This window comes from Spermophilus citellus (assembly GCF_964194105.1).
Source record: "Spermophilus citellus genome assembly, chromosome: 4".
NCBI lineage: Eukaryota > Metazoa > Chordata > Mammalia > Rodentia > Sciuridae > Spermophilus > Spermophilus citellus.
The window spans coordinates 138,702,671-138,729,796 of NC_138185.1; the positions used below are offsets into that span (position 1 = coordinate 138,702,671).

Sequence of the window (27,126 nt, forward strand, 5' to 3'; positions counted from 1 at the left end):
AAAATCTATTCTCTCTCTCCATTATAAAAGACAGATTCCTCAGCTTGGTATTCCAGGGACACCTCTGTAATCTAATTTGAACCTACCTACCCATGCCCATTCTTCCTAAATCACTATGCACCTGATGATCCATTTATCTAACCTGCTTCTGCTTTCTGGACAGGATCTCCTGTTCAGGACTTTATTCTGCCTGGTTTTGTTTTGTTTTGCTTTTTTGTTACTGGGGATTGAACCCGGGCCTTGCACAGGTTACACAAGCATGCTACAAGTGAGCTACACCCACACCCCAAGCCCTTTTATTTTGAGACAGGGTCTCCCTAAGTTGCCCATACTGGACTGAAACTTGGGATCTTCCTGCCTCAGCCTCCCCACTTAGTTGGAATGACAGCTGTGTGCACCACTGCACCAGGCTGGGCTGTTTGATCTTGTTTTCCTTATCGAAAAATTTCCCCATTCTTCAAGGCCCAACTCAAAAGCCCTGAAGCTGTCCCCAGTCTTTGCACCCTGAACTTTTCTGCATCCCTCAGCAGTCATTGTCCCTGGAATGAGCACAACTCATGCTACTACCCATTATTTCCAGGTGGACTGTAAATTTCCTGAAGGCAGGCAGGCAGTTCAGTACCTGGCATAGAGTTGATGCTCAATAAATATTCAGTAGTCCTTAGACTCCCCTGTAGATAGTGGACGATCTATAGACGTTTTGCTCTCCTGGCAACACCAGCACTGTCTTTACATGCAGCCATATAGAGAGTTGTGTGTCAACAGCCCAAGGAGCCCCAGCCTCTCTTATGCTCTGCCAGATACTTATTTTGCCAGTGTTCTCACCCAGTAAAAAAGAGGACATAGGGGCCCGAGTTTGATTCGAATGTCATTCAAATAACAACGCCAGATACACGTGTTCTCAGGCTTTGGGGTTGTAGTTTTCTTCTGACCCGCCTGGCAGGCGGGAGGACTCTTTTCCAGTTGCTCGGGATCCACCAAGACCCGCAACTTGTACCCACTGGACACTGCCGATCGTGTCTCAAAGCTTCCGCGGCCTCAATTCCCTTTCTAGAGGTGCCCCTTCACGAAGAGAAGACAAAAGTCACTTTGGCGCCGCCTCACCCCACCTAAGAGAACTCAGGGACTCTCTAATGCTTCTCAAGCTTGCGTTAGGAACGGAATCCACAAGGGCGACGGCGTTTCAACTGCGCTTCTGGCGGCGGTCAGAAATTTGTTCGGCCCCTTACAATGTTTCCAAGGGAAGCTTCTACGTTTGTGGCTGTCCCTGGCAGCCGCCCAGCCCGGGACTTGGGGCTCCACTCGCCATTGGCCAGTGTTTGGCGTGACGCGCTGGGAGGCGGGGCCTCATCAGCTGTTTGCGGGATGCCCCGAGCGGGCGTATTTTGGAAACAATACCGCGCGGTGCGCAGTGGCCTCCTCCCGCGCCCGCCAGAGTCCGCAGCCGCCGCCGGCCCTGCCAGCGGCTCCCGCCTCCCGCCTCCCGCCTCCCGCCTCCCGCCAGAGCCCGGTGAGCGACCGGGCGGCCGGGGGCTGGGCGGAGTTGGATCGCACCTCTTCGGGGAAGTGGGAGCGGAGTCTCGCTGCTCGCGGGGGCCCGGGAAGGTCTGGGCTCTGGGCAACTGGGGTGACCATGAGGAACTGGGGCGCTAGGGTGCGGGAATGAGATGCAGAACTCACATCTGGGCGCATTGCTCCAAGTGGAAACTTTGGGGTAGCATTTGGAACTCTAAGGAGTTGGGTGCAGGTGAGCAGGGGATCCTTGGGTGCACTGCTAAGCACACCTGGGCGCCTAAGAACGACCAGCCTCTGGGTCTGACTTCGGGTAGTTAGGGAGTTATGGGGTGTCCTATCTCCCTGCGGAGTCTGAAGGCTCCTCTCCTTAACAGCTGGGCTTTCCCCCTCCTTCCCAATCGAGTCTGGGCGCCAAGCCCCCAAGTGTTCATCACGCTGGACTCTGGCGCAGAGCTCTGGCATCACGACTCGGAGGCCGAGACTCTCTCCTGGAGTCACCCAGGTGTGTGTGTGTGTGTGTGTGTGTGTGTGTGTGTGTGTGTGTGTATTCGTTCGTTCCGCGGTTTTATCTGCTGTTGAGGCTCGGGGTGTCTGGCTACTGCCTTCTCCTACGAAGAGGAGGAGTCTAAGTTCAGCATCCCTGTTGGAGCCCTTAGGCGCTGGGATGGCTCCAACTGGGTTTAGTTCCCTTTGCTAGGAATAAAAGATTCCCTAGCAGTATTCTGAGGAAGTGCCCTCGTCCTACATCTGGACATCACTACTCTACTCAGGAAAGAGGTACGAGAGGGTCTCTTTACTCTTTCCCAGTTTACACTTGACCTTGCCCAGCACCCCTTTGGAGACTCCCACGGACTGGAAAGCCACATGCAGTTCTTGGGGAGAGTGGGAGGGGTCCCTGGGGGCTTGCGGAGCCACACCCTCTGGCTGCACCTCCCCCACTGTCCAGTCTAGGCAAGAGTTGAACTTTGGGGCTTTGCTGGAAGGGGGAGGGGAGGTGATAGGCTTCAAAGGAAACACCAAGACAATGACTCCTGCTTGTGATTGGCGCTGGAGAGTCTCTTCTTAGGTTGGGATTGCCGGCCTGCAGAGAGGAGTTGGAGGGCAGGAGGGGAGCCCCTTCCAGGTGACAGCACTAGGTCCTTTCATCAGGGAACTTTGTTTCCTGTTGCTGATAATCTGAATCCCCTCCACCCACCACCCCTGACCTTGAGAAATCATGTCCAAAGATACCAGCTTTGTCATTCTAGCAGTCATTCCTCAATCTCTAGGGAAGAGGGCAGAGACAGGACCATAGGTAGCTCAGGGACTAGATGAGGTAAAGGGAGGTTTGGAGCAAGCACCTTCAAGAGATTGAGCTTGGGAAAGGCAGGATTTGTGAATTCTACTGAGATTCCTCCACCAACTCATAAGCTTGTTCTTCAAAGGCAAGACACTGGGATAGGGGGCAGAACTCTAATAGTGACAGACAAGGACAAGGACAAACTTCATCTCACCACCTCTTAACCAATCGTTCAGGTGGTTGCTGCTGACTGCCCCAGGGTCCCTAGGCGTGTGTGTTTGTGTGTGTGTGTGTGTGTGTGTGTGTGTGTAGAGGGCTAGGTCAGAAGCTCAAGCTGCTCGGTGGCAGACTTCCATGAGCCATCAGGTGGAGCAAGAGGAACTTCTTTATCACCAAGAAACTCACATCAACAACCCAAATAGTATAGGCAGTGAGTGAGGTCACAGAGTGAGGGCCAAATTTCACTTCCTTCTATGAGACACGTTGCATCAATCTCAGGTTCAGCACAGGCAGGAATGGGAGGCTGTTCCTGAGGATTTGAAGTTGCAGAGACTAGTGAGTAGACTAAGCTGGGGGAGGCTGAACAATTTGCCAGAGGCTGGACCCAACGTAGAGGCCAGCCTAAGGTGGTCAAATACCTCTTCTCTGTTCCAGGAAAGCTGAGAGGGCAGCTGCAGTGACTAACTTGGGTCTTTATCCCCTCTCCCAGGACACACTCTCACCACACAGCAGAGCCTGTTTGTTGTGTTGTGCAAGCAGGGGGTGGAGACTTGTGTGGATGGGCAGTTGGGCGGGACTTAGCAGGTTTGGAGGGAACCTGTCTCAGGATTGCTGGCTTTTGTTTTTGCTGCTGAGCCTGGAGCTCAACTCAGACTAAGATGAGATCTTGGAGGTTACTCTTTAGGGTAGTCGTTGTGTGTGTGTGTGAGTTGTGAGCACTATTTGTATGGTGAGTCATGGCCCCTTCTATGCTCCCATAGTCACTTATGGAAACTAGTATTATGTATGTTTTCCCAGGCATTCTGCATGCTGCCAGTACCTGATCCTACCTCTGCTATTGCTTAAACCCTCAGAGTCAAACTTTGTGACCAGCCTAGGTCAGAAGAGATTGGGGGAATGGCTCGGGTGGTCCCTAACATTGAGGCAGTCTACATGAAGGGAGTGGATGTCACTCTTGGCAATGCTTTATTACCAGTGGTACATGTCATCAGTATCTGGCCCAACTCCCCCAAATGAGAAGGGGAAGCAGGAAAAGAAGAAGGGGGAGGAAGCCCTTCTAGGTGTGGACTGGATGGGACAGCATCTCACATGACTACCTTGCTCCCTGACAGAGGAGATGGAGCCGCCTCAGTGTGTGGAGGAGCTGGAAGATGATGTGTTCCAGCCAGAGGATGGGGAGCCAGGGACCCAGCCTGGGAGCTTGCTCTCTGCTGACTTGTTTGCCCAGAGCCAGCTGGACTGCCCCCTCAGCAGGCTTCAGCTCTTCCCTCTTACCCACTGCTGTGGTCCTGGGCTTCGACCTACCAGCCAGGAAGACAAGGCCACTCAGACCCTCAGCCCAGCCTCCCCAAGCCAGGGTGTCATGCTGCCTTGTGGAGTGACTGAAGAACCCCAGCGACTCTTTTATGGTAGGTGCTCTTAGCCTCAGGGCTCCTCCCATAGATATTGGGGGAAAAGAGGGGACTTTCCCTTCCCAAACATGGCCTCTGCTATTTCCTTCCCCAAACTGATGAGTGAGGGTTGTTGATTCCTCGACTTTCAACCTTCTGTCTTGCTGCTTGTTATTGCTTCTCACCTGTATTCATGATCCCCAAAAGGCAAATTGCTTTGTCCTTCTTTTGGCTCTTTTGTGCTTTCTCCTTTTATATTTTATACACTTGAGTGACAGCCTTTTAAATGCTGATAGTGATTCACCTTCCATAAAGTAGCTAATGCTGCCCTTGAGGGATCTGTGACTTGCTGTTGACACTCAAGAAAAAAACCCAGCCAGTTGTGGTAGGGGAAGGTTCTTGAAGGCAGAAGGTGGCCTCCAGTTGTCACTTGGGACTTTCTGTACTTGGGAGGGGAACTGGAGAAAGAGGTTGGGCCTGCCTGGGCTCAGTGCCAGCAGAGGGGCTGTTTCCAAGGCTAAATCAGACAAGACCCCTTCATTTGTGGGCCTAAATGGTTTGTTTTATGAGGACTATGCCCTTCTCTGGCAAAAGGGCAGGGTTACTATTCAGTCTTTTTTCTTCTTTTAGTACACTGGTTTGTGGAGGGAGGGTAAAGGTTCAGAAGCCATCCTGCTGTGTCTGCCCAAGCAGATTAAGGAGGCTATGCAGTTATTCCCAGAGGGAACTGTCTATTAGGGCATTTCTGGCAAAGCGGTTCTGGAGGGAGCCTGAGAAGTTGAATCAGGCCAGTGGCTGGGGAAGAGGGAGAAGGGGGAGAAGACAGTTGGGCTGGCGCCCCTAGTGGAGGCTCTAGTGCCAGCACTTGATGAGTGTCATGCTCTGGCCTAGAGGGCTCTCCTGAGGCTGTTTCTAGAGAGGAACTTGGCTTTTCTGAGGGCCTCAGGAGTTTTCTCTGACTCACTTTTGTGTCACCACCCACTGCTATAGGTATTGAGCTGAGCTCTCTTCCACTATGCTAAAAAAATCAAGAAAAAAAGCAAAATACTTTTTGGTTTTTTCCTTCTCTGTGTATCTTGGTTTGTTCAGCCGAGGAGCTCTGAAGAGCTGCTGCCAGTGCTTTTCCAGAGAAGAGCTTCAACCTGCTACTATGACTAATGAATTGTGGTCAAGTGTAGCTTGATAAATAAGGACAGAAGGTTGGCATGTTCATTCACACACACTACCACCCTGCCCTATGTCATGGCATTTACAGGAAGTGGAGAACTAAAGAGAAGATTGGGACCGTTCGTTTTTCTTCTCCTGGCATCAACATATTGTGTGTGTGTTCATGCAGTGGATTGAACCAGGGCCTCCATGAGCTAAGGACTACTGAACTATACCCCTATCCTCTGTGTCACTTTTCTGTGCTTGGGCAGCAGGCAAGGCAGGCTGTCCAAGCTTGGCAGAGTTCCCTGATAAAGGCAGGCAGTTCTTCTCTATTCTCATCCTAGGGTTTACCCTCAGCCCAAGTCTCGGCCAGAAAGGGCAGGCTTGGGGAGGATGCGATAGTACTGGAGAATGCTGAGATGTGGGTCCTCTCTCTTTGCAGGCAGTGCTGGCTACCGGCTTCCTCTCCCTGCTAGTTTCCCTGCAGGCTTGCCCCTTGGAGAGCAGCCCCCTGAAGGTCAGTGGCAACATCGAGCAGAGGTACAGATCGCCCGAAAACTTCAGTGCATTGCAGACCAGTTCCACCGGCTTCATATGCAGCAAGTAGGCATGGGGGATGGGGAGGGGGCATGAGTCTACTGGGGCTGGGGGCCAGTGCCTGCCTCTGTTCTCTTGTCAGGAACTTGGTCTTTGCCAGGCCTGGAGGATATGTTCCAGAGTTTTGGCCTTAGCCATTGTCATTCCTATGAACTGGGTGAGCCTGACTGGATGAGCACTCTTGCCCTCATCTCTGAGCCCTAATTTGGTTTATCTGCATACTCTCAGCTCTTGCATGATCCAGAAGAGCAGAGAGATGCTGTGATCTATCCATGCCAATGGGATGGCTTTCTGCACTGTGACTTGATAGACTATCTCTTCTCCAGGGAGGGTTGGGGGCTTGTCTCTTATAGACCTGAGGGAAAGATTTTCAGGGTGCTGCAGTGAAACTGGGCAGTTGGAGGGGGGGGGCTGTGTGTGTGCCTGGCTGAGGTACAGAGGGAAACGGGTAATCAGGCCAGGGGATGGGGCCTGAGTGGGGGAAAGCAGTGGAACCGGTTGAAACCTGACACTTTCCAGCTGGGGAGCCACTCCTCACTGTCTGTGTCTGGGAACCGGGCCTGGGACTCTGGAGAGTGTACCTCGGAGAGTCTCCCCAGACTGGCCGCCGGCCGGGCGCGCTTTGCCGGGTGCTTGGCCGGCAGCCTGGCACCAGCCCCGCCAGGGCGGAGCATCGCGTGTCAGCGGAGCATGTGGCAGAGTCCATCAACAAAGACGGCGGCTGGCAGGCTCGTGCTGGAAGAGCCCTCCGTGCCATGGACTGGAGGCTGCCCTGCTCAACAGCCGCTGTCTGCACTGGGTCCCCAGGCACTTAACCCTTCCTCTCCAGGCTGGCTTTTTGAGAGGTTGCCAAGGTAGAGAGAGGAGCCCAAGATTGGATCCGTGTTGGTACAGCCACTGCTGAAGCAAAGCCACACCACCTGTAAATGAATACATTTCCTATCTCTGGGGCTGTGTCCCATCCCAGCAGGCTGTGTGTGTGTGTGTGTGTGTGTGTGTGTGTGTGTGTGTGTGTGTCTGTGGCCATGTGTCTGTCTGGATCAAGGAAATAAATAGCTACCATGATTGGACAGACCCTGAGTTTAGATGGGTAACTTCAGGTGACCAGAAGAATTATTGGTAGTAGTAAGGACCAAATCGTTAGCAGCCCAAGGGGGAAAAGGAATTGACTTGGGGGTTTCTTGAGAACAAGTTATTGAGGGTTAGATATAGTTATGCCCTCTGCCAAGGAGTGGTGTTTTGTTTTGTTTTGTTCTTGTGGTACTGGGGTTTGAACTCAGGGCCTCATCCAAGGATCCAACACACACATTTTTGGCGGGGGCCATACAGGGTACTGGGGATTGAACCCAGGCATACTCTACCACTGAGCTATACCCCCAGGCTTTAAAAAAAATCTTTATTTTTATTTATTTATTTTTATGTGGTGCTGAGGATCAAACCCAGGGCCCTGCGCATGCAAGGCAAGCGCTCCACCACTGAGCTACAACCCCAGCACCTCCCCCGGCCTTTTTATTTTATATTTTGAGGCAGGGTCTTGCCAAGTTGCCCAGGATGACCTCAAACTTGGAAGATCAGTCTCAACCTCCAGAATAGCTAGTATTTATAGGTGTTCACCAACATGCCCAGCTTCTACCCCTTAAAATTTTTTTTTTGTCTGAGATAGGGTCTTCCTAAGTTGCTTAGGCTGGCCTTGAACGTGTGATCCTCCAGCTTCTGCCTCCTGAGTAGCTGGGATTATAGGTGTGCCAAGGAGTTCTGAGGGAAATTTGGGGCTAGACTTGGTCTTGGTAGGTTATCTCAGCCCTTAGTGATCAGGAAGCAAAGGCAGCCCTGTGCTTAGATTATAAGGCAGCCTGGCTACCTCCTCTGGCCCTAGTTCCAGGTTCCAGTCCCTATTCCCTCCTTTGATTGTTTTGTGGAAACTTGGCTTAGAATTTCCCCTTCAGTCTATGTGTGGACTCCCTCTGATTCTTGCTTTTAGTCTCTTGGCCTCTTTCCTGCCCATTCACTCCACCCTGTTGTACAGGCCCAAAGCTGAGCCCAGCTCATAGCTTCTGGTCCTGGTACCAGTGTGGGTAGGAGGATACAGTGGCCATGGACATCTGGAAGGCAGCTCATGTGATTCACAGTAATCTGACCTCTTTCAACAGTACACTGGTGAGCCCTGATAGCCTTAGGAGCAGGCTGGTAGGTCTCTCTTGCCCAGCTGGACCCTGGTGTAGGAAAAGGAGGCCCTTATCCTGAGGTCTGTCCCTGCTTTTTGCTGGCATTGTTTCTCCCAGTTCAGGGCTGCTTCTTTGAAGGTGCAGATCAGTTCCAGAGAGAGTGCTGTCCTCTCAGCCAGAACCATCCCAGCTGAGGAGAAGGAAAATGGGTGAAGAACTGCATGAGGATTTCCCCTGCCCTGTACCTTGCTTCACACTGGCTCTCAAGTTCCTCATATTCTGTACTTCTATCTATGAGCTTCCTTGGCCAGAAAGTCTGAGCCTGAAGGCTGGACAGTAAGGCTTTTCTAGGCCAAAGACCTGGTTTCCCCCAATTTTCCATTACAAAGAAATAGGCTTTTTGTCTTCTCCTAGGAGAATTCTCCCAGGTCCTCTTACTTTTAACCCTCTCCTTCCCACTGAGGACCGGGGTGATAGCCACAGGCAGGTGGAGCACTAGCACTCTGGGACCTTTTAGCAGCTGGGCCCTTTTAAGTTAATAATTTTCTGAACTTGATTCTTATGTAAACTATGATATGATATTTCATATCTAGAAAGTATCGTTATTACTCTTACATTTTGATCCTTTATCTTTTTTCCCTATTTCCTTTCCTCATTTTTGCAGGCAGAGACACTGAGGCACGGGGAAGCCAGTTGTTGAAGATTAACTCTCTAGGCTTCAGGTACAAAGTCAGAAGGCCCGGTTTAAATAACAGCTCTGCCATCTACTAGCCTTCAGGAAGACACTGGCCTTGCTGAACCAATTTCCTCTTCTGTGAATTAGAGCTAAAATCACAGAATTTTATTGAAGATTAAGTGAGAAAACACCTATGAAAGTTTGGGGCACATAGTAGATATCCTTGAATTGCTTGTTTCTTTCTGTCTATAATCCTGATCATTCCCCACCTTCGTTCTTTTCGGTTCACAGTTCATTTCCCCCTCTACCTGCCAAGCTGATCCCTGAGTAGTGCTGCCCTCCCTCAACACCACTCCCTCCACCTGCCCTATCCAGAGAAATCAGTGTCCAAGCTGCTTGGTTATGAATCTTGGCCTCATCCCTTTTTCCTCTGAGAATGAGTTATTCCCTATTGTTGTAGACTGAATTTGGAGACCTGAGAGGGGTTACCCAACAGGCAGCAAGAGGTTAAGGAAGCCCAACCACCTCCTTTCCCCCCAGATCTAGGACAGTGTCATGGGACCAGATAATGGCCATTGGACATCAGTCTTATAGGAAGTGTGAACTCCATTTTGTCTCTGGTTATTAGATACCAGTTATTCTTTTTTTTGTCTGCACCAGGGAAAACCTCCCTTGGAGATATGGAACAGAGGAAGAGAGCATGTTGATGAAGTAGGTTGGTATTATAGCAAATTGGAGTGTATCAACATGATCTCAGATGAAACAGATTCAAGATTCCCCTGGGTGTCAGTTGATACATGCCTTGCAACTTCTAAGTATGTTTCCTGAGGAGTGTTCATAGTGGATGGCTAGACTGGTTACCCAAGTGATTGGTTCAGGGTAGCTCCTCTGGACCTACAAGAAGAATCTAGAGGCAAAAATCTCTTAGGGTTTCTGAAGCAGTAAGAGAGTTAGAGACAATATGCGTGGAGATCAACATTTTCTAGTTTTGCCACATGTCCTGCTTCCTGCTTCCTTTAGCTGCATCAGGAGGGAAGGTTCCTCAATTTGTTCCTCTTGGGCTGACAGGCTACAATAGGGATTTCTGGAGTTTTGCTGACAGCGAGGAACTTCCACCTGGGTTTTGTGAAGGTGGCATCTGAGTGTTCCCATGTCCATCCAGTTTTTGCATGGAAGAAGGAGGCAGAGATTCCCTTCCTAAGAGCTCAACAGACTTCCCTGACTAGAAAGTCTGAGCCTCAGTTTCTTTTCATTCTTCATCCTGTGATCTCCAGCATGGGTCTAGAGAGAGAGACAGGAACTGATTTCCCTCCCTTTGGGAAAGTTTCCTGTCCTAGTGCCCCATCTTGAAATCTGTGATGATATTTCTGGGCAATGTTAAGAGGACATGAATCCTTGAAAAAGTAACTGAGTTAGGTCAGTGAGTGAGTAAAGCTACAAGAGGATTGGAATTCTTCAGACTGGAAATGACTTTTTCACTTGGACCAGGAGTGGCTCCATTCAGAAAAATTAGATTCGGAAATTCCCCAAATAGTAATTAGACTTTTTGGAAAATGAAATCCAAGAAAACTTTCAGCCACTCAGTTGAAACCATCTTCAGTTGTGATATCACAGGAAGGATCCAGGACTTGTAGGCAGGGCTAGATCTGGGCTAAAATCCCAGCTTTGCCACTTAAACATTCTGTCTTAACAGGCAAATCACTTAACCCTTCCAAACCTCTGGTGCCAATGCTTACCTTGCAGAGTTGCTGTGAAAGGTCTTTGGGAACTGAAATGCAAATTACTAGGGCTGGGGATATAGCTCATTTGGTAAAGCACCTGCCTAGCATGTGTAAGGTCCTAGTTCAGTCCCCAGCACTTCAAGCAACAACAACAACAACAACAACAACAACAACAACAAAAAACTATTAAAGAATAGACAAATTGAACTCTTAGAAATATGTTAAAAGATGAGTTTGGGAGTTTTACTTGGACCTGGCTTTATAGTTCTTGGAAGCTGTCTTGGATGTTGTTACCCAAGTTGGTGTTTGCATGGTTCATTAACTGGCCGCATCTCTGCCTAGCAACCTTCATTCTTTGTTCAGGGCGCCCCTGACTGGATGTTCTCCATGTTGGTAAGTGATTTTATGGAGGTCAGGACCATGGCTAAAGAGGTTGCTGGGGCTCTAGATGGGACAGTCCTGGGCAGGAGCCCCAGAAATTTGCCCTTCTTACTCTAGTAAGAAGTGCCCCTAGGACACCAGTCTCAGGAGTGGGAGGTCTGTCCTGGACAGTGCTGAGGTACAGTGAGGCTGGGGCAGGGTTATGGAGAGCAGGCGTGCGTGAGAGCTGCTGCCGGGGCTTGGGGGCCCTGTTTGCTCTGTGGCTGGCTCTGTTTATATCACTTGCTATATTTAGCTTCTGAGTCATCAGCGTGGCAGACTAGAGGCTGAGTTCCCCACACACTCTGCACCTGACTGCTCTCCCTTCCAGGAGAAGGGCCTTGTAGTTCCGGACAGTTCATCCCTCTCTGCCCACCAAGGCAGACAGTGGGGATAGGGCTGGCTTTTTTTTTTTTTTTTTTTTTTTTTGCTGAGGGAGGGTTATGGGAGGAGGGGATTGGGGGGGGGGCACAAAGAAGGATAAAGAAGAGTATCTGGTTTGCCTTTTGATCCAAGTCTGGCAGCCAAGAGGGCATGTTCCATGACCAGCACAAGAACAGTCAGCGTGTGTGCTGAGGGGAGGGTTCCAACCTTTATCCCCACCAGTTTGCCTTGTCCTGTCTAGTGAACTGACCCCAGACGGGATGAGAATAGCCAGCTGCCAAGGCCTCAACTTGGTAGTCAGTTTGCCCTCCTTTTTGACCAGGGCACACAACACTGTTCCAAGGCATAAAACACTTTCCTCCTGAACTCTTATTCCTCCTAAAGTTGCCCAGTCTTCTGATGGAGCTGCTCTGAGACTGAGGGAAACAAAATACAAAGCAGTTCTGGGGGAAACTGGGTAAGGGTCTCAGTACTTCCTACATCTAGGCTGTGGAGGTATAGAACAAGGGTCTGGGGACTGGAGTGGTGCAGCACAGTGCTGCCCCCCACCCTTCCCTCATCTCCCAATAGCTGGAGCCAGACCACTCCAGTAATGCTGTAGAAAGCCCTTCTGTCTACACTGAGAGCAGAGCCCTCAGGTTGCCCTTTCTTCCTTGGAGAAATGATTGACATTGGGATGGTGGCTTCAACATCTTGTTAGCACTGCTGGCTGGGCTGAGGAAGCTCTTGGCAAGGAGTGTTTTATTCCTCTTCCATTTTGCCACATTGCTAGTTACTTGGGTGTCTAGGTCAGAGGCAGTCTGGAGCAGAGGGCCCCCTGGGCCCACAGGTTTTCCCCTGGTTGTCAGAAGTCCTGGCTCAGCGTGGCAGCCTGGGATTCAGAGCCTAATTGCCTCTGGCTACTGTGGCCATTCCAAGTGGTAAGTTCTGGATCTCCCCGGGATTTCATCAGTCTGTTCAGGGTGGTGCTCCTGAGGCTGGCCCTGTGAGCAAAGTGTGTCCAGGGAAGTGCCTGGCAAGATAAAGTGGATGCCAGGTTTTCCTTGTGCTCACCAGGAAAAGGCACTCCGCCCAGGGCTTAATTTAACATTTTCTCCATAATCACTAGAGCAATAAGATCTCCTTATTCCTGTTTTATAGGAAACTGAGACTCAGAGAAGTGAAGTAGCATGCCTAAGTTACCCCTTAAGTGGCAGAGCCAGGACCCATACAGACTTGATTGATTCTACAACCATGATATTCCCATCTCCCCATACCTGCTTCTCAGCAAACACTGCCAGGAAGCAAGAATACAATGGAGCTCTCATTTATTGCCCCAAGCCATCCTCCCTCAGATAATACTTAGTTCTGTGTTCTTGCTTTCTTCCCCATCTGATTGTAAAATAATTGAGAATGAGGTTTATATCTGAATCATCTGGATCCCTCATAGCTCTAGCTCAGTTGGGTGCTTGATCAAAGCCTGCTAGACTGAACAAAAACATCTTCCCAACTTCTCCCAAGTGGAATTTTCCCAGAGTTGCCCTGATCCTGTTCCTGTTATCAGCTACAAGGCTCTTTCCTTCAGCCTTGATCTGGAGGGATTTCGGGTGTGACAGGGGAAAGGGAAGAGGTAGGAAAACTTGACTTCATAGAGTGCAGATCCCCTTGTGAAGTAGAGTGTGTACAGTTCTGCATTTTGAAGAAAATGAGGGTGGTTTCAGAACACAGTCTGAAGTTCTGATTTTATACCAGTCTTGCTTTATTTCTGTTTGATCTTCAGCTAGCTCTGCCTCTGAGAGGTTTATTTTTTTCTGGTCTACAGCATCCTTTCTAAATAGTTAATGGTCTGGAAAGGATGTCTTTAAACATACCAGGGGAGCAATTCAGGAGTGATTCTCCTTGAAAAGGAAATACTGTATTCATGATGTGAATAAATAGGTGGAGTACTTTAGCAAAAGAGCATGGTTTTGGAGTCAGAAGCCAGGGGTTTGAATAACTTACTTAACCCATGTGGGGTGACTTTTGGAGCCTTTTCTTATCCATCTGTAATATGGGGTCCATACTGCCTGCCCTTCCTATGTCCCAGATCCTTGTGGGGATCAAATGAGAAGATAGGAAAGCACTCTTGTCCTAAGATGGTATAATTTGCTGTTTGGTAAATTTGCATTTTGTGTGTAAGGTCCTTTTAAAACGGTGTGCAGCTTGGATCTGCTTTTTCCTGATTCTTTGGGTGACTTAGCTCTGCTGAAGCATCTGGAACACCGGTGACACATGAAGCCCCCAGAGGGTGTGAATTGGATCTGAATGGGAGAGGCAAAAGAAGATTCTTATCCAGGGAGGCCCTGGAACACACTTTGTGCTAAATGTGCAGACCATGTGGGATGAACAGAGGTTGATTTGTGTAATCCAACCTTGTCAGATACCACAGCCAACTCTTTTTTTTCCCCCTTACCCCTTTTACTAGTGGGCCTCTACCAGGGGAGAGGCCATGGCTATCATATAAAATGCATCTTTTGACCTGGCCAGACATCAGTTGTTCCTGGCCTCACACAAATGCGTTATCCTGCAGGGCTGACTCTTCTGCAGTCAGTGCAGCAGGCGCCTGTTGAGTACCTACAATGTGTCCTCCATGTTACCCACTATATGGGGTGAGAGATGGAGTGTTAAGTTGTAGTGCTTTGTACACAGTAGGGATTTAAACACTTGTCAATGGATGCCTACATCCCCTGACCACAGCAGGAAAGCAAGGCTGAGCCAGAGAAGACCTGTGGGTCCCTGGTACCTGCTTAGGCTCTCTTAGCTGAGGAAAAGACATTTTGTATGTGAGTGGTACTGGAGATGGAACCCAAGACCTCTCACAAGCTATTCAAACCACATCCTCAGCCCTTTTTATCTTGAGAAAGGGTCTCCCTAAGTTTCCCAGGCTGACCTCCAACTTGCGATGCTACTGCTTCAGTCTCCAGGGTAGTTGGAATTGCAGGTGTGTACTGCCATACCTGGCTTGAGGACAACTATTTTATCCCCCATGATTGGCCTCTTCCCAGGGGTATTCTTTCTATTCTTTCCCTCTATGCCTTGGTGTTAGGCTCTGTGTGAGTTTTGAGGACTCAGAGGAAGCTTTCTGTCCCCTACCCCCAGCCTCCTGCCTCTGGGCCATCCTGACTGTGCATTCTGGGAACCCCCTTCTGTGAGGGGCTCTCATGCTGATGTGAAAGATCCAGACCTTACTCCAGGTGTTTGTCCTCATTGATCTCAGATTGTGTGCTGGGCACCATGCCAAATACCCGAATCAGAGGCTGAGCACACTCTTTCCTGGTTCCCCCTTCCTTCTCCCTTCTTCTCCACGACCTCCTCTGGAAGGACTCATTCTCTCTGGTGTTTTGGTATCTTTGTGTCCTTCATCCTGTTAGGTGAAGGCTGATTTCCTTCCTCCTTACTGTTTTTCTCTCTGGCCTCCCTTCAAGTCCTTTTTATTTTCTTTCTAATCAGGTTCTTTTGTTCAACTTTTAGAAAATATTTTATTAATTGTTGTTCTTTGTCATCAGCACATTCTTTGATTCTCTTGGTGTGAGGCAGCTTGGTTTCCTTTGGGGGGCTGCTCTGTGGCAGGAGATGGCCAAGAGGGGTATGTACAATACTGCTTGTGCCCAGGGAGGCTTCTGGGTCTGTGATTGGGTCTCCAGGCCCACCCAGGACCTACCAGGCCAACAGGATCCATTCATTGGCACTCTGCATTATAATCCTGAAGGTAATCATGATGACAAATTCCTTAACGTTGGAAAGCACCTTGGTGATTTCCAAAGACTTGACTGTGGCCTGGCTGGCAAAGCCACCTAGATAGGACTCAGCTCCAGCTTTGTCACTAGGGCAAGGCATTACTTTGCTGGAAAGATTTAAAAGGGAATGAAGAAGATGCTCCATTTTGAAGTGTTTTCTTCTAGGCTGTAGGATTATAAGCAATTTTAATTCCCCCTCTGCAATTTTCTATATATTTAAATTTTTCTACAATCAGCATATATTGCTTTTATGATTAAAATATGCAATGAATGTTACTTCTTTTTTTGTTTTGTTTTTAATTTTTAATTTTTTTGGTCTTGGAGATTGAACCCAGGGTCGCTTTATCACAGAACTACATCCCCAGGCCTTTGTGTTTTTTATTTTGAAACAGGGTCTTGCTAAGTTGCTGAAGATCTCGCTAAGTTGTCCAGGCTGGCCTCAAACTTGTGATCCTCCTGCATCCTCAGTTCTTGGTATTACAGATGTGTGCCACCACAACTGGCATTACTTCTGATTTTTAAAATGTCACTCAGGGAGCTTGTTCAATGTACAAATCACTGGGCCCCTTTCCTGGAGAGTGACCCTGGTGGTCTGGATAGGACCTATAATAGTACCTCAGCTGGTTTGTGAGTTTGGAAACCATGAATCTTACAGGATACCTGCAGTTTCCTTTTGAATCAAGTGAGTTCTAACAAATAGTCAGTGGGAGGTACCAGCTTAAAGCAAGGCCCTCTGATTCCTGGCCTGAGGACTGTCACAGGTGGAGGCATAGAAGCAAGTTCTTCCCAAAGGCTGGCCTGCGTGGCCAACTCCTACGTCTGCATCTTCTAGTGTCCCCACAAACTTCAGCCTACTATCTGACAGCACTTACTGGCCCACAGTTGCTTCTGGTTCTCCAAACTCCTTCAAAGGATGGGGGTAAGGGTGTTGCCTTTCTCATCCCCAGAGACATGAAGACCCAGGAAGTTATCTATGTAGCAGGTGGCCTCCATTAGTGGAATATGGGAGAAACTGAGGCACACAGAGATGGGATTTGTCCAGACCTAAATCTCTTTCCCTTGGCTATTCAGCTGTTTTGAGATAATCCAGTGAAGGAAAGGATAGAAGATCTGCTTTGGTGTAAGATAGATGATGGCACTTGGAGCAGAGTGATAATAGGTAGGGATATTGCTCTAGTGATGGATGGTCTAGATTCAATCCTGTCCCTATTATTTAGTAGGCATGGGGTGTTTAAGATACCTAACTCTCTGGTTATCTCATCTGTAATGGTTGGTAATATATACCAGTTTCATCAGGTCTTTATAGGACCAGATGTGTACAGAGGAGTGTTTCTCATACGAAAGTATGCCTCAGAATGCGTGGGTATCTTGTTTAAAATGCACATTCTGGGGTTGGGGATATAGCTCAGTTGGTAGAGTGCTTGCCTTGCATGTATACAAGGCCCTGGGTTCAATCCCCAGCACCACAGGGGGAAAAAATGCACATTCTGATCCAGCGGGCCTGTTCTAGTAAGCTCCCAGATATTACCAAGGTTGCTGGCCCATGGACCATGGTTTTTGTTTTTTTTTTTTTTTTTGTACTGGGAATTGAATCTGGAGTGCTCTATCACCAAGCTACCCCCAGCTCTTTTCTGTTTTTTATTTGGAGACAGAGTCTTGCTAAATTGCTAAGGCTGGCCTTGACTTTGGGATTCTTCTGTCTCTGCCTCCTGAGTCACTTAGAACTACAGGCGTGCACCACCGTGGCCAACCATGAACCACACTTTGAGAAGCAGGGATGTAGAGCACTCAGCGCAAAGCCTGGTACACAGTCCATGTCACTGTTACAGTTACAGTCATGGTTGTTACTGCTACTCAGCCTTTTCAAACAGGCACCTGAGGAGCAAGAATGCCAGCAGACTGGCCTCTCCAGGGATCTGTCTTTTCCTGAATTCTCCTTCTGTTCCACCACATGACCTTTGCACCTGTCCTGAGCAGCAGCTGGGGAGGGGATACAGGAGGAGGGGGTCCTCTGCCCAGCTGCTATAGGCCCGAGTTCCAGGTTTGCAGCTGAGTCTATTTTCACGCTGCTTTACTCCAACCAGATTTTGTTAAGCCGGGTGTGTTTCCTCTTTTTACTCATCTTTGTTTACAAAACATGAGGAAGCTATCAGTCTCCCAGCCGCCTGCCAGGCCTCTCTGTGGCACACCCCACTTCCCTTCCCCTGAGAGCAGGGCGCTGTGCCTCCACTTGCTGGGTTGTTTTCCAGTGTCTTTTCTGCAGGGGAAGAGGAATGTTCTAGCCATGGATGTGAGGTGTTCTCTGTTCACCTGGGTTGTCAGAGCCCTGAGGTCAGCCTCAGTGGACACCACTTTTATATGAGTCTAAGCAGGGAGAAGGGAAGCCTCTTCATGGTTCCCTGGGGAAAGGTCAGGGAGTCTGGGACTGGACATAACTTCAGACTCTGGGAAACCTGGGCTCAATGTTCCAGTTATCACATTGGCTACTTCTATCTTTCTCATCTGACCAGAAATTGCCTGGTGGGGGCCAGTGGTAGCTGTGGCTAAAGACTGTCTAAGAGAGGGCTCCAGCTCCCCTGGACTCTTCACATAAACTTGCTTGCAGACTGGGTCATCTAAGGAATCTAAGGCCAGCCTGTGCTGGCCCCTTTCTGCATATTAGGTTTTTATTCCCCTGTCCACTGAGAACCCTGTGGAGAGGCCCCAGCCCGGTCCTCCTCCCCTGGTAGACAAGGAGAGAACAAAGACTGCCTCTTCCAGCACCCCCCTCATCCCCTCTGGGCCTCTGCTGGCCCCTGGGAAGTGGTACCTGTATGGGTAGGACACTAGCCACAAACCTGTGAGCCACTGATCCTTGAACTTTGCCCCCAACTTCTCAGCCTGACAGTAGGACCTGGGATAACCTCCAGAGCGTGGTGTGCATTCTTTGTTTTTGTTTTGTTTTCAAGTATGTTCTTGCTTAACGTTTAATTGGCTCCAGTCAGTAGGAAAGCGCTCCAAGAGGGATTATTTATGGCTTACTGTCAAGAGCAGCTATAAAAAGGGCAGCATGGAGCTGGAGATGCTGGGAAGGGGGAGAGGGCGGACACACAAGTGTGTGTCTGTGTGTGTGTGTGTGTGTGTTTGCACTGGATGAAATCAGATTTTTGCTGCCTCAGCAGTGTGGTTTAAATTGAAGATTAACCCTTTGACCTTCACAGTGTCAAATCACTTGCAGATGGAGGCTCCCCCCCTTCTTTCTCCCCTTGTTCTCTGTGTTACTTTAGAGTAGGGGGTGGGGGGGCACTTCTTCTCTTTCTCTCTGAAGCAAGTTTGTTGTTCATGCAGCTGAGGTTTTGGGGGCTCAAGAGCCAAACTGATTAAAAGCAGCACTTGGCTAAACTCTGGAAAATCCTGCGAGCAGGGGAAAAAGTCTAATCCTCTTGTGCACAGTGCACATAGAGCCAGTCTTTTCTTTTGAATGTTAAAACTGTAATTGTTTTTGGAGAACCCAACCATCTCCTCCTCATCCCCTGTCTGTTGCCTCCCCCCCCCCCCCTTCCTCCAGTTTGCTGGACTGTTGGGATTAAAGTGCAGCCCTGAGGCATGGAGATCTGAACTTTTATTGGAAATGGTCTAGGTGGTGTTTGGCAGTTATGGTGATTTTTTTTTCCCTCTTCCAGCACCAGCAGAACCGAAATCGTGTGTGGTGGCAGATTCTCCTCTTCCTGCACAACCTGGCCTTAAATGGAGATGAGAACAGGGACCGGGCAGGTCCTAGGTGAGGCTGGGCTGCCTGCTTCGCATGGGGCACCAGGAATGCAGTCTGGAGCAGAAGGACGTCGGGAAGGACCGACACTGTGTTTTGTGAAGTTGTTTTTGTTATTTTTAAGTTTTTCCTCTATGTGTACATATGACATACCCCATCCGGACCTTCTGTCCCTATTCAGGGCCTTGACCTTGAATGGGGACCTTTGTCAAACACTGTTGATGGAGAGGCTCGTGTGTCTGTGATGCTGGGAACTCCCAAGGGCTCTGACAAGTAGATTCTTCACTCAGAGTTATCAGAGATGACCAGTTAGTGGACTATTCTCCAGGAAGTGGACTATAGTTATTCTACAGGAACTCAGTTAAGAAGTAGGATGCTAGATTAGACCTCCAGTTCCACCAACCTATCAGCCTTCCATCATGCATGGGAGCCTTGTTCCTCATGGTCATACTGTTCTGACCCAACAGGGCCTTGGCCAGGGCCTTTCCAGCTATGGATGACAGTGTCACTAGTCCAGCCAGCCGGCTCCACATCTGGGTTCTTATTGGGCCCAGCCAGTGTCCACCCTGAGGACTCAGGGATTCTTGCCCCAGAACTTGTCCCCTCCATCAGACTCAGGGAGGGTTGAGCTTCTCCAAGGACCCCTTGAAGGTGCTGCAGAATGAACCAAGCATTTTGACCTCAGATCTGATTTGATCCCACTTGGAGGCTTCAGGATTGGTCCTAAGGCACAGAACCACTGCTACTTCTACTGCTTGGGTGTCAGCCACAGATGGGCCCAGCAACCAGTCAACTTGCTGTGCCCAGCGGCCTGTGCCTTTGTCAGCTCTGTTTTCCAAAGACCCTGCCAACTGGACTGTATTCCATCAAATATCAGCACTGTGGCACAAAAAGGGGCAGGTTTTCAGTGGGGCTGGGAAATGTGGCAGCCATCCCACAGATAAAAATCAGCTCCAGAGGCCCCAGACCCCTTGGTTTCCTTGGAAACAACATACCTCCTCCCCCTCATCCCCATTCCTTTTTCACACCTAGTGGGATAGAGGGAAAAGCCAGGACAAATGGCTTTGTCAGTGAAAAGTGACTTTTAGAGTCATAGACAGTGATCAGAGTGTGGAACCGTCAAAGCTGGGTACACATTTCCTGTCTTCCTTCAGCTTCCAGCCAAGCCAGGAGGGCAAGCTCTGGAACTCAGCAGGATCACAGCTGCCTCTGAACTTCTTCCCTTTTCTCCCTGCTGTGGCACTAATGGAGGGAATTTAAAGCAGCTGGTCTGGCAGCTCTGATAGCAGACACAGGGAATCTGTTAACCTAGAAATTAAATTATAATTTTTGCATATGTAAGAGAAGACAACATTGGTGCTAAAGTTAAAGCAAGACCCAAAGAAAGGATGACTTCCCTGGGCATAGAAGACCCCGTGACAACTCAAGAATATGGTGGAGTTCAGAGTAGACTCTCAAATCTGAACGAGCCCAAGCTCCTCTAGTTCTGCAGAGAAGAGATACTCAGTACTGTTGAAGGACAACTGATCTTCTGGATGTACAGTTGGGCGGGTTGTTCACTGTGCAAGGGCACCTGCAGAGGGAGCTGATAGAGGCTGAAATCCAGCCTATACTCTGCTCTCTAACCTGTGTGCTCTGATGTGGGGCTGCATCTGCTCAGAGTTAGGGGTGCCTTTCCTAATTTGCACAAAGGTACCGGATGCACTCACAGTGGTCCTGAGAGGGACCTCATGACTGTGTGTATAAGCCTCTGTTATGTTCTGCTCAGATGATCTGGAGATATTACCTCTTCTTGGCCAGGATCATTTTCTCAGGGTGTGTACCATGGTTTGTCTGCTAAGATTGGTTCCTGCTTATAAGGAGCCCAGGGAATGGATAAGAGGACATGCTGGCCATTGTGAAATCTAGCCTTCTCTGCATGTCTCCATACTGTTTTGTAACATGTATAGGACATACGTTGTTTTCCCCCTCCTGGATCAAGGCTGTGACAGGCAGGCTGCTGGTGTGCTTGAGTGGTACACACACACACACACACACACACACACACACACACACACACACACAGGGTTATTTACACCTGCAGCTTTTAACCCCTCTTGGCAGATTTCCACCTGAGCTAAGAGAAACAATGTCCAGACCTTGGTGCTGAGGCCAGACCATCAGCTTCAGACCTGGCCATGCCCAGGCTGGATGCCTGGTGGCCTGTCCTGAGAACTGAGCCGAGCTTGACAAGTCCACCTGAAAATCAAGCCAGGCAGACATTGGTCTTACTGTGTGGTCTCCATCTAAGCCATGCCAGGAATGCCCTCACTATCCTAGGGCAGCCAGGGCAAAATTTAAACCCCCTCTTATTTCCCCTGCCTCTCAAAAATCCCAAACTAGAATGGGGATGTGGCTTAGTGAGATGAGGGAGGCCCCTGAAGGGGGGGGGGCGGAATATATATATAGGTTCCTCCTGGCTGGCTGGCTTAGTAACCCGGACTGGCCTCTTTTCCTCTCCTGGAGAATTGGCTTTATATTCCCCAAGTCCAGCCTTAGGAGATGCCCCTTGCCTGGGCCCCTCTGGCTCCATCCCCCACCCCAAGAGCCTAACTGTCTCTAGTGAGGGGGTAAGGTTTTAGAGGGAGGGAGAGTCGACCTGGGTTCTGATCTGTAAGGCTGAGGGCAAGTGGGACTTTTGTGGAGTGCTAAGGGTGGGGGTGGGAGAGGGGCTGGAAACCTCTTCAGTGTGGAAATGCCTTGGAGGGAGGGAAGTCTAATATTCAGGGTCCAAACAGCCCCTCTAATTCAGAACCCCCAGGAGGAGTTTCTAGAAGGCTGCGCACAGATGGAGATGGGGGAGGCCAGACGCTAACTCCCTGGGTGAGGTTGCAGGACTCAGCTTGGACTGCCTTGCCTGCTTCAGAGACTGGGCCGCTGCAGAGCTGCCCCTGGTTGCCTTTTCTTGCTCCATCTGAGGTAGAAAGATCACCTCTCAGTGACATCCCTCGCCCCCGCCCCAGGGGAGTGGGTTGATAGCCAGAGCTACGAGACAAGGTTATTTGGAGGGCTGACCTGTCTTGCTGCCTCTGGCATTTCAGCTGGTGCCAGGGCATGACAGGGAGGGGGTCATTTAGGATGATCCAGCCAGGGACCCTGTCAGCCCAAAGCTTTCGAGAAAATGAAGCCACTGTCACTGTTCTAACCAGCAAGGAATACACTACCCCAATGAGAGCTTTTCTGGGGAGGCAAGGAAGGGAGAATGCAGAGTAGCACAAGTCCTCACTGCAGCTCTTCTGGGCTTCTGCAAATTAGTGCTACTGCAGCCAGCCCTGGCTGGAGAAAGCTGCAGGGTCTCTCTGTGTAAAGATGAGGACCCTTGGAGGCAGGCCATTCTGGCCAGATACCTGACAGGAAGGAGTTAACTCATCAACCTTCAAAGCTCCCTGGGGTTACCCTGGGGACTGAGCCTTGAGAGAACCCCAGAGAAAGCCGAGTTCCCCATAGCTGGGCCAGCCTCCTCCAAAGGTGCTGGGCCTCCTCCAAAGGTGCTGGGCCCCGGCTGGCACCCCTTTCAGTGTGCAGATGACGGTGCCTTTCCCCAATCTGGGAGCATTGCCTAGGGGTCCACCCCATCCCTGGATCCACAGGGACTGTCAAGGGGAGACCCAGTGAGATGTAGCATTTTATTCATCCCCAGGTAGTTGCCCTGGGGTCTGGGCACTCTTCTCTGAGGAGGGGAAAAGAGAGGGGTACCTGTTATTTTTTAACTTGTACAGAGCATCTGACTTTCTGTTCTTCACATGCATATATGTGTTTGTGTGTATATCTTTTTCCTTCATCAGTTGGTACCATTTTTAATAAAACCATTTAAAGCAAAGCTGGTCTTTCTTTTTTGAGATGTGGTAAAATGCAAGCAGATACCAAGTGTGGTGGTGCACACCTGTAATTCCAAAGACTCAGGAGGCTGAGGCAGGAAGATCACAAGTTCAAAGCCAACCTCAGCAACTTAGTGAGGCCCTGTCTTAAAAAAAAGAAGGGGGTGCTGGATATGTGGCTCAGTGGTCAAACACCCCTGGGTTCAATCCCTCGTTAGGCCCCCCATCAAAAAAAATGCAAGGGAAGCATCGGAGAATTAAAGACTACTGAGTGGTTTCTCAATTGCATCAAGAGTTACCCAAAGACTCTGTGCTTTTGTCATGATTTCCTTTGCCCTTTTGGAATGGAGAAGAGCAAAGTCTGACTGCAAAGAAAGCAGCACAACAGAGGTCCCATAAGATGGAAAGATGGAGCTTTCATCAAACCTGTATTTGGATCCTGGTTGGGTTCCACTCTCTGCCAGCTGAATGATCTTGAGCAAGTTTGTAACCTTCTCTGAGCTTTCAGTTCTTCCATGTAAAATCCAGCTGTGCCTGCCTTGCAAGATTAAAGGGGATGTGTCAAAGGGTCTGCCCACTGCTGACACTCAACAATGGCAGCCTGAATTGTGGAAAGGACCTCTAGCACCCTTTCCATGCCCACCTACCCTCCTTCAAACTGGGCTTTGGTTTTCCTTTCTCCATGTAGCATCTCAGGACTTCCTGGCTTGCATTTCTCTATGAATTAACAATGTGTCTGACTCAAAAGAATAATTTAAAGCTCTTGACGGAATTCTGTAAGCCCTTGAGAAAAACTACTCCTGGTCCTATCAGCAGCAAGTTGTGAGCAAGAGGGCCAGTCTAGGACTCCAGCTCCTACCTCCACAGATGGTTGCAGTCTTGACCATCTTGTCTAATCTCTTGTTTTACAAATGAGTAAACTGAGGCCCAAAAAGGAGCTGTAATTTTCTGTCTGGGCTATTTATTGGTACCGGGGATAGAACCCAGGGTCTTGTAAAGGCATGCACTCTACAACTGAGCTACCTCCCCAACCACATTTGAGCTATTTATTTATTTATTTATTTATTTATTTATTTGCAGTGCTGGGGATTGAACCCAGGGTCTTGTATATGCTAGGCATGCACTCTACCACTGAGCTACCTCCCCAACCACATTTTAGCTCTTTATTTATTTATTTATTTGCAGTGCTGGGGATTGAACCCATGGCCAGGCAAGTGCTCTACTGCTGAGCTACACCCCCAGCCCTGGACTCTAAATAGCTGAGTCAGCCAGGACATTGTGGTGCACACCTGTAATTCCAGCTTCTCTGGAGCCTGAGGTAGGAGGATCACAAGTTCCAGGCCAGCTAGTGAGACCCTAATCTCAAAATAAAAAAATAAAAGGGGGATGTAGCTCAGTGGTAGAAAACTCCTGGGTTCAATCCCCAGTACCCCAATCAATCAATCGATAGCTGAGTCAGGCTGAGTGGTATCAACCCATCCATCTGTGCAATTTGGAAATTGCGCTGCTCTTGCTCAGCTCTTTGAGGAAGCCAAACTTGTCTGTTTTTAATGCCAAACAACTGCTTCTTCTCCTGTAAAACATGGCACTGCTAACCACTCTATATTTGGATAGTGAAGTTTATTTTTACTGGAGTGTGGCAGAAGTAGGGCCTGGTGCCACATCCGGATGTTATTCTACATTTCACATGCTAAGTTGTAGTTGGGTCCATTAAGCAGCTCCTATAAGGTGTAGGTGTCTGGTGATGGTCAGGTCTTTCATGCAAGTCATCTGCTCCTACTTTGAGTAGCAACCTGAGAACTCACCCTTGTCTACCCTCTCCTTCTTCCTCTCTCTGATCTGTACAGAGGAAGCACAGTGTGAAAGTGAGGGCACAGTGGCCCAAGTTTGAACCAGGCTGTGCTTCCCCCTAGTTGTGTGGCATTGGGAAGGTCACATAATTTTCCTGTGCCTTGATTTCCCCCATTGTAACATAATAGCACCGAGACATAGGGTTGTTATGAGGGTTAAATGTGCGAGCACATGTAAAGTTCTTAGAAACAGTATTGGGGACATAATAAGTTTTCAATAAATGTTAGTTATTAATTTTTTTTGTAGGCTGGGGACTGAAACCAGGGCCTTGTACATGTGAGGCAAGCACTCTACCAACTGGGCTATATCCCTAGCCCCAATGTTGGTTATTAATAATATTACTTTGATCATTGTTTGTAGGCAATGGATCAATAGGCTATGACTACTCTTACTTGGAAATGTCTCCATAGAGAAGAGCACCTATCTCCAGCACCTAGGAAGAGAGGTGCTCTTCTCTATGGCATTGTCTTTTTTTTTTTTTTTTGGTACTCTGGATTGAATCCAAGGGTGCTCTAATACTGAACTACATCCTCAGTCCTGTTTATTTTTTAGTTTAAGACAGAATATCACTAAGTTGTTCAGGCTGGTCTTCAATTTGTAATCCTCCTGCCTCAGCCTCCTGAGTCACAGGGGATTACAGGTGAGTACCACCACACCTAGTTGCATTGTCTTAATGTAAATCTTCTTGCTTGGACACCTGCAAAGGCTCCTAACTGGTCTCTTGTCAGCCTTGCCACTTTCCACAGTGACACTTGCTCACCTGCCACCTTCTCTGCTGGAGGGGGAAGGGTGGTTCTAAAAGCAACTCTGATCCCATCAACCCCACTGGAAAACTTGCTCTACTGGATTATTCCTTAGCCTGCTGCTCTAGGCACCTACCCATCATATTAGAATTCTTTATTTGTGTTCTATACAACAAACTACCCCCAATTTACTGCCTTAAAATAACAGACATCTATTATCTCATAATTTCTGTGCATCAGAGATTCAGGAAAGGTGGCAGTATGATGAGATGCTATTATTAAGGTAGAGATTTCTGGGCTGGAGAGTAGCTCAGTGGCAAAATGCTTGCTGAGGCTGCATGGGTTCAATCCCTAGTAAAATAAATAGTTCCTGAAGCACCTATTTACTTTGCATGAAGTCTACTGTACACTTCAGCTGAGAGGGAAGAGGAAGAGAGAGATTGATTGATACATAGTGATGCAACACAGCACTCCCGTCCTTCATTCCATAAGCAACTGGTGCCTGGAGGGAGTGTGTAAGGGAACACGCATGATAGCCCTTCCCTGGCCTCACAGCACACCAGCATCTGATCACACTCAAAGATAAGTTTCTCTGGTCCAGTGGGGTTTAAATGCCAACCAGGGTTTTCCTCTACTGCTCAACTGATGCAACAGAAGGAAAAGCTGGCTGGCTGGGATGTCCTGAGAAGCGGGTCTGCTTGTTGAACTTCATGGGTACTGTAAAGGATTTTCAAGGACAATTTTCACTTTGTGAGATTTCTGCCTCACAGGAGGTCTTAGAACCAATGCCTGTGTGAAATGAGTCTCCTTTGGACCACTAACCCCAACCACTCTGCCCTTAATCCTCTGCTTCCTGGGAGAAATGTTTGCCATCCCAACTGGGAAGGCTCAGTGTGGAAGTAGAATTGGAATTGCCCTAGAGAGGGTGGTAAGAGTAAGTGGTGTTAGTGATGGCCTGACCGGTGTAATTCAAAGGCCCCCTGGCTCTGTGCCACCCTGCAGTTGAATGAATACCAACTCTGTCTCAGAAGACAAGGTCCACTGAATGAGTCAATGGCACTGGCTGTGGGGGTAAGCCACCACCCTAAACCCAGTGCAAAGATTCAAAAGAAACAGGCCAGAGTCCTTGTCTTGAAAATTGTATCCTGTGAGAAGTCCAGGTGGTATGGGATAGTGGAAAACCCGCTTAGCTAGGACAAAGGAGACTTAAATTTTTAAGCTGACTCTATTACTGACTGGCTAAATGACTTGGGACAAAGAAGTGACGTTACTTCTCTGGTCTTGAATGTCTTCATCTGTCAGCATATCTGTTCACCATTTTATCCAGAAGGTTTTTTTTTTTTTTTCAGTGTTGAATTCTTTTGCTTCTCCTGAAACAATAGATCGATCTCTCCTCAGGAAAAGGCACAGAACATGCACAAACTTAAGAATTTGTGTGTAAAAATTCAGGCAATTAATTGAATGTCTAAATCTGTCACATGGTCATGAAATTTAATGACTACTGGTTTTATGCAAAGCAATAAGAGAAAGAATAAGCATTGAAATAAACTTAGAAACCTAAGCAAGCTCATGACTTTCTTCATATTTTAAGGAGCTGCCTCTGTGTCCTGTGAAGGAGAATGGTGCAATCTCTGGAGACTCATGTTTATCGTACTG

The 27,126-nt window shown here is 48.8% G+C and overlaps 1 protein-coding gene across 5 annotated transcripts; it reads left to right on the top strand.

Annotated features, from left to right (window-relative positions):
* Window positions 1-1,365: 1,365 nt before the first annotated feature.
* Window positions 1,366-23,714, top strand: BMF (Bcl2 modifying factor; the record flags this gene model as incomplete). Of its 5 annotated transcripts, none has more annotated exons than XM_081289924.1 (5): window positions 1,588-1,605; window positions 1,890-2,017; window positions 4,126-4,422; window positions 5,996-6,156; window positions 18,934-23,713. In XM_081289924.1, the coding sequence occupies 3 exons, from the start codon at window positions 4,131-4,133 to the stop codon at window positions 19,033-19,035; spliced, it is 555 nt and encodes a 184-aa protein (XP_081146050.1). In that variant the 3' UTR covers window positions 19,036-23,713. The 5 variants fall into 5 exon arrangements, with proteins under 5 accessions (XP_081146048.1, XP_081146046.1, XP_081146047.1 ...); XM_081289923.1 differs by lacking the exon at window positions 1,588-1,605 and adding an exon at window positions 1,625-1,747; XM_081289922.1 differs by lacking the exons at window positions 1,588-1,605; window positions 1,890-2,017 and adding an exon at window positions 1,366-1,510 and having other exon boundaries at window positions 5,996-6,070; window positions 18,934-23,714.
* Window positions 23,715-27,126: the final 3,412 nt, after the last annotated feature.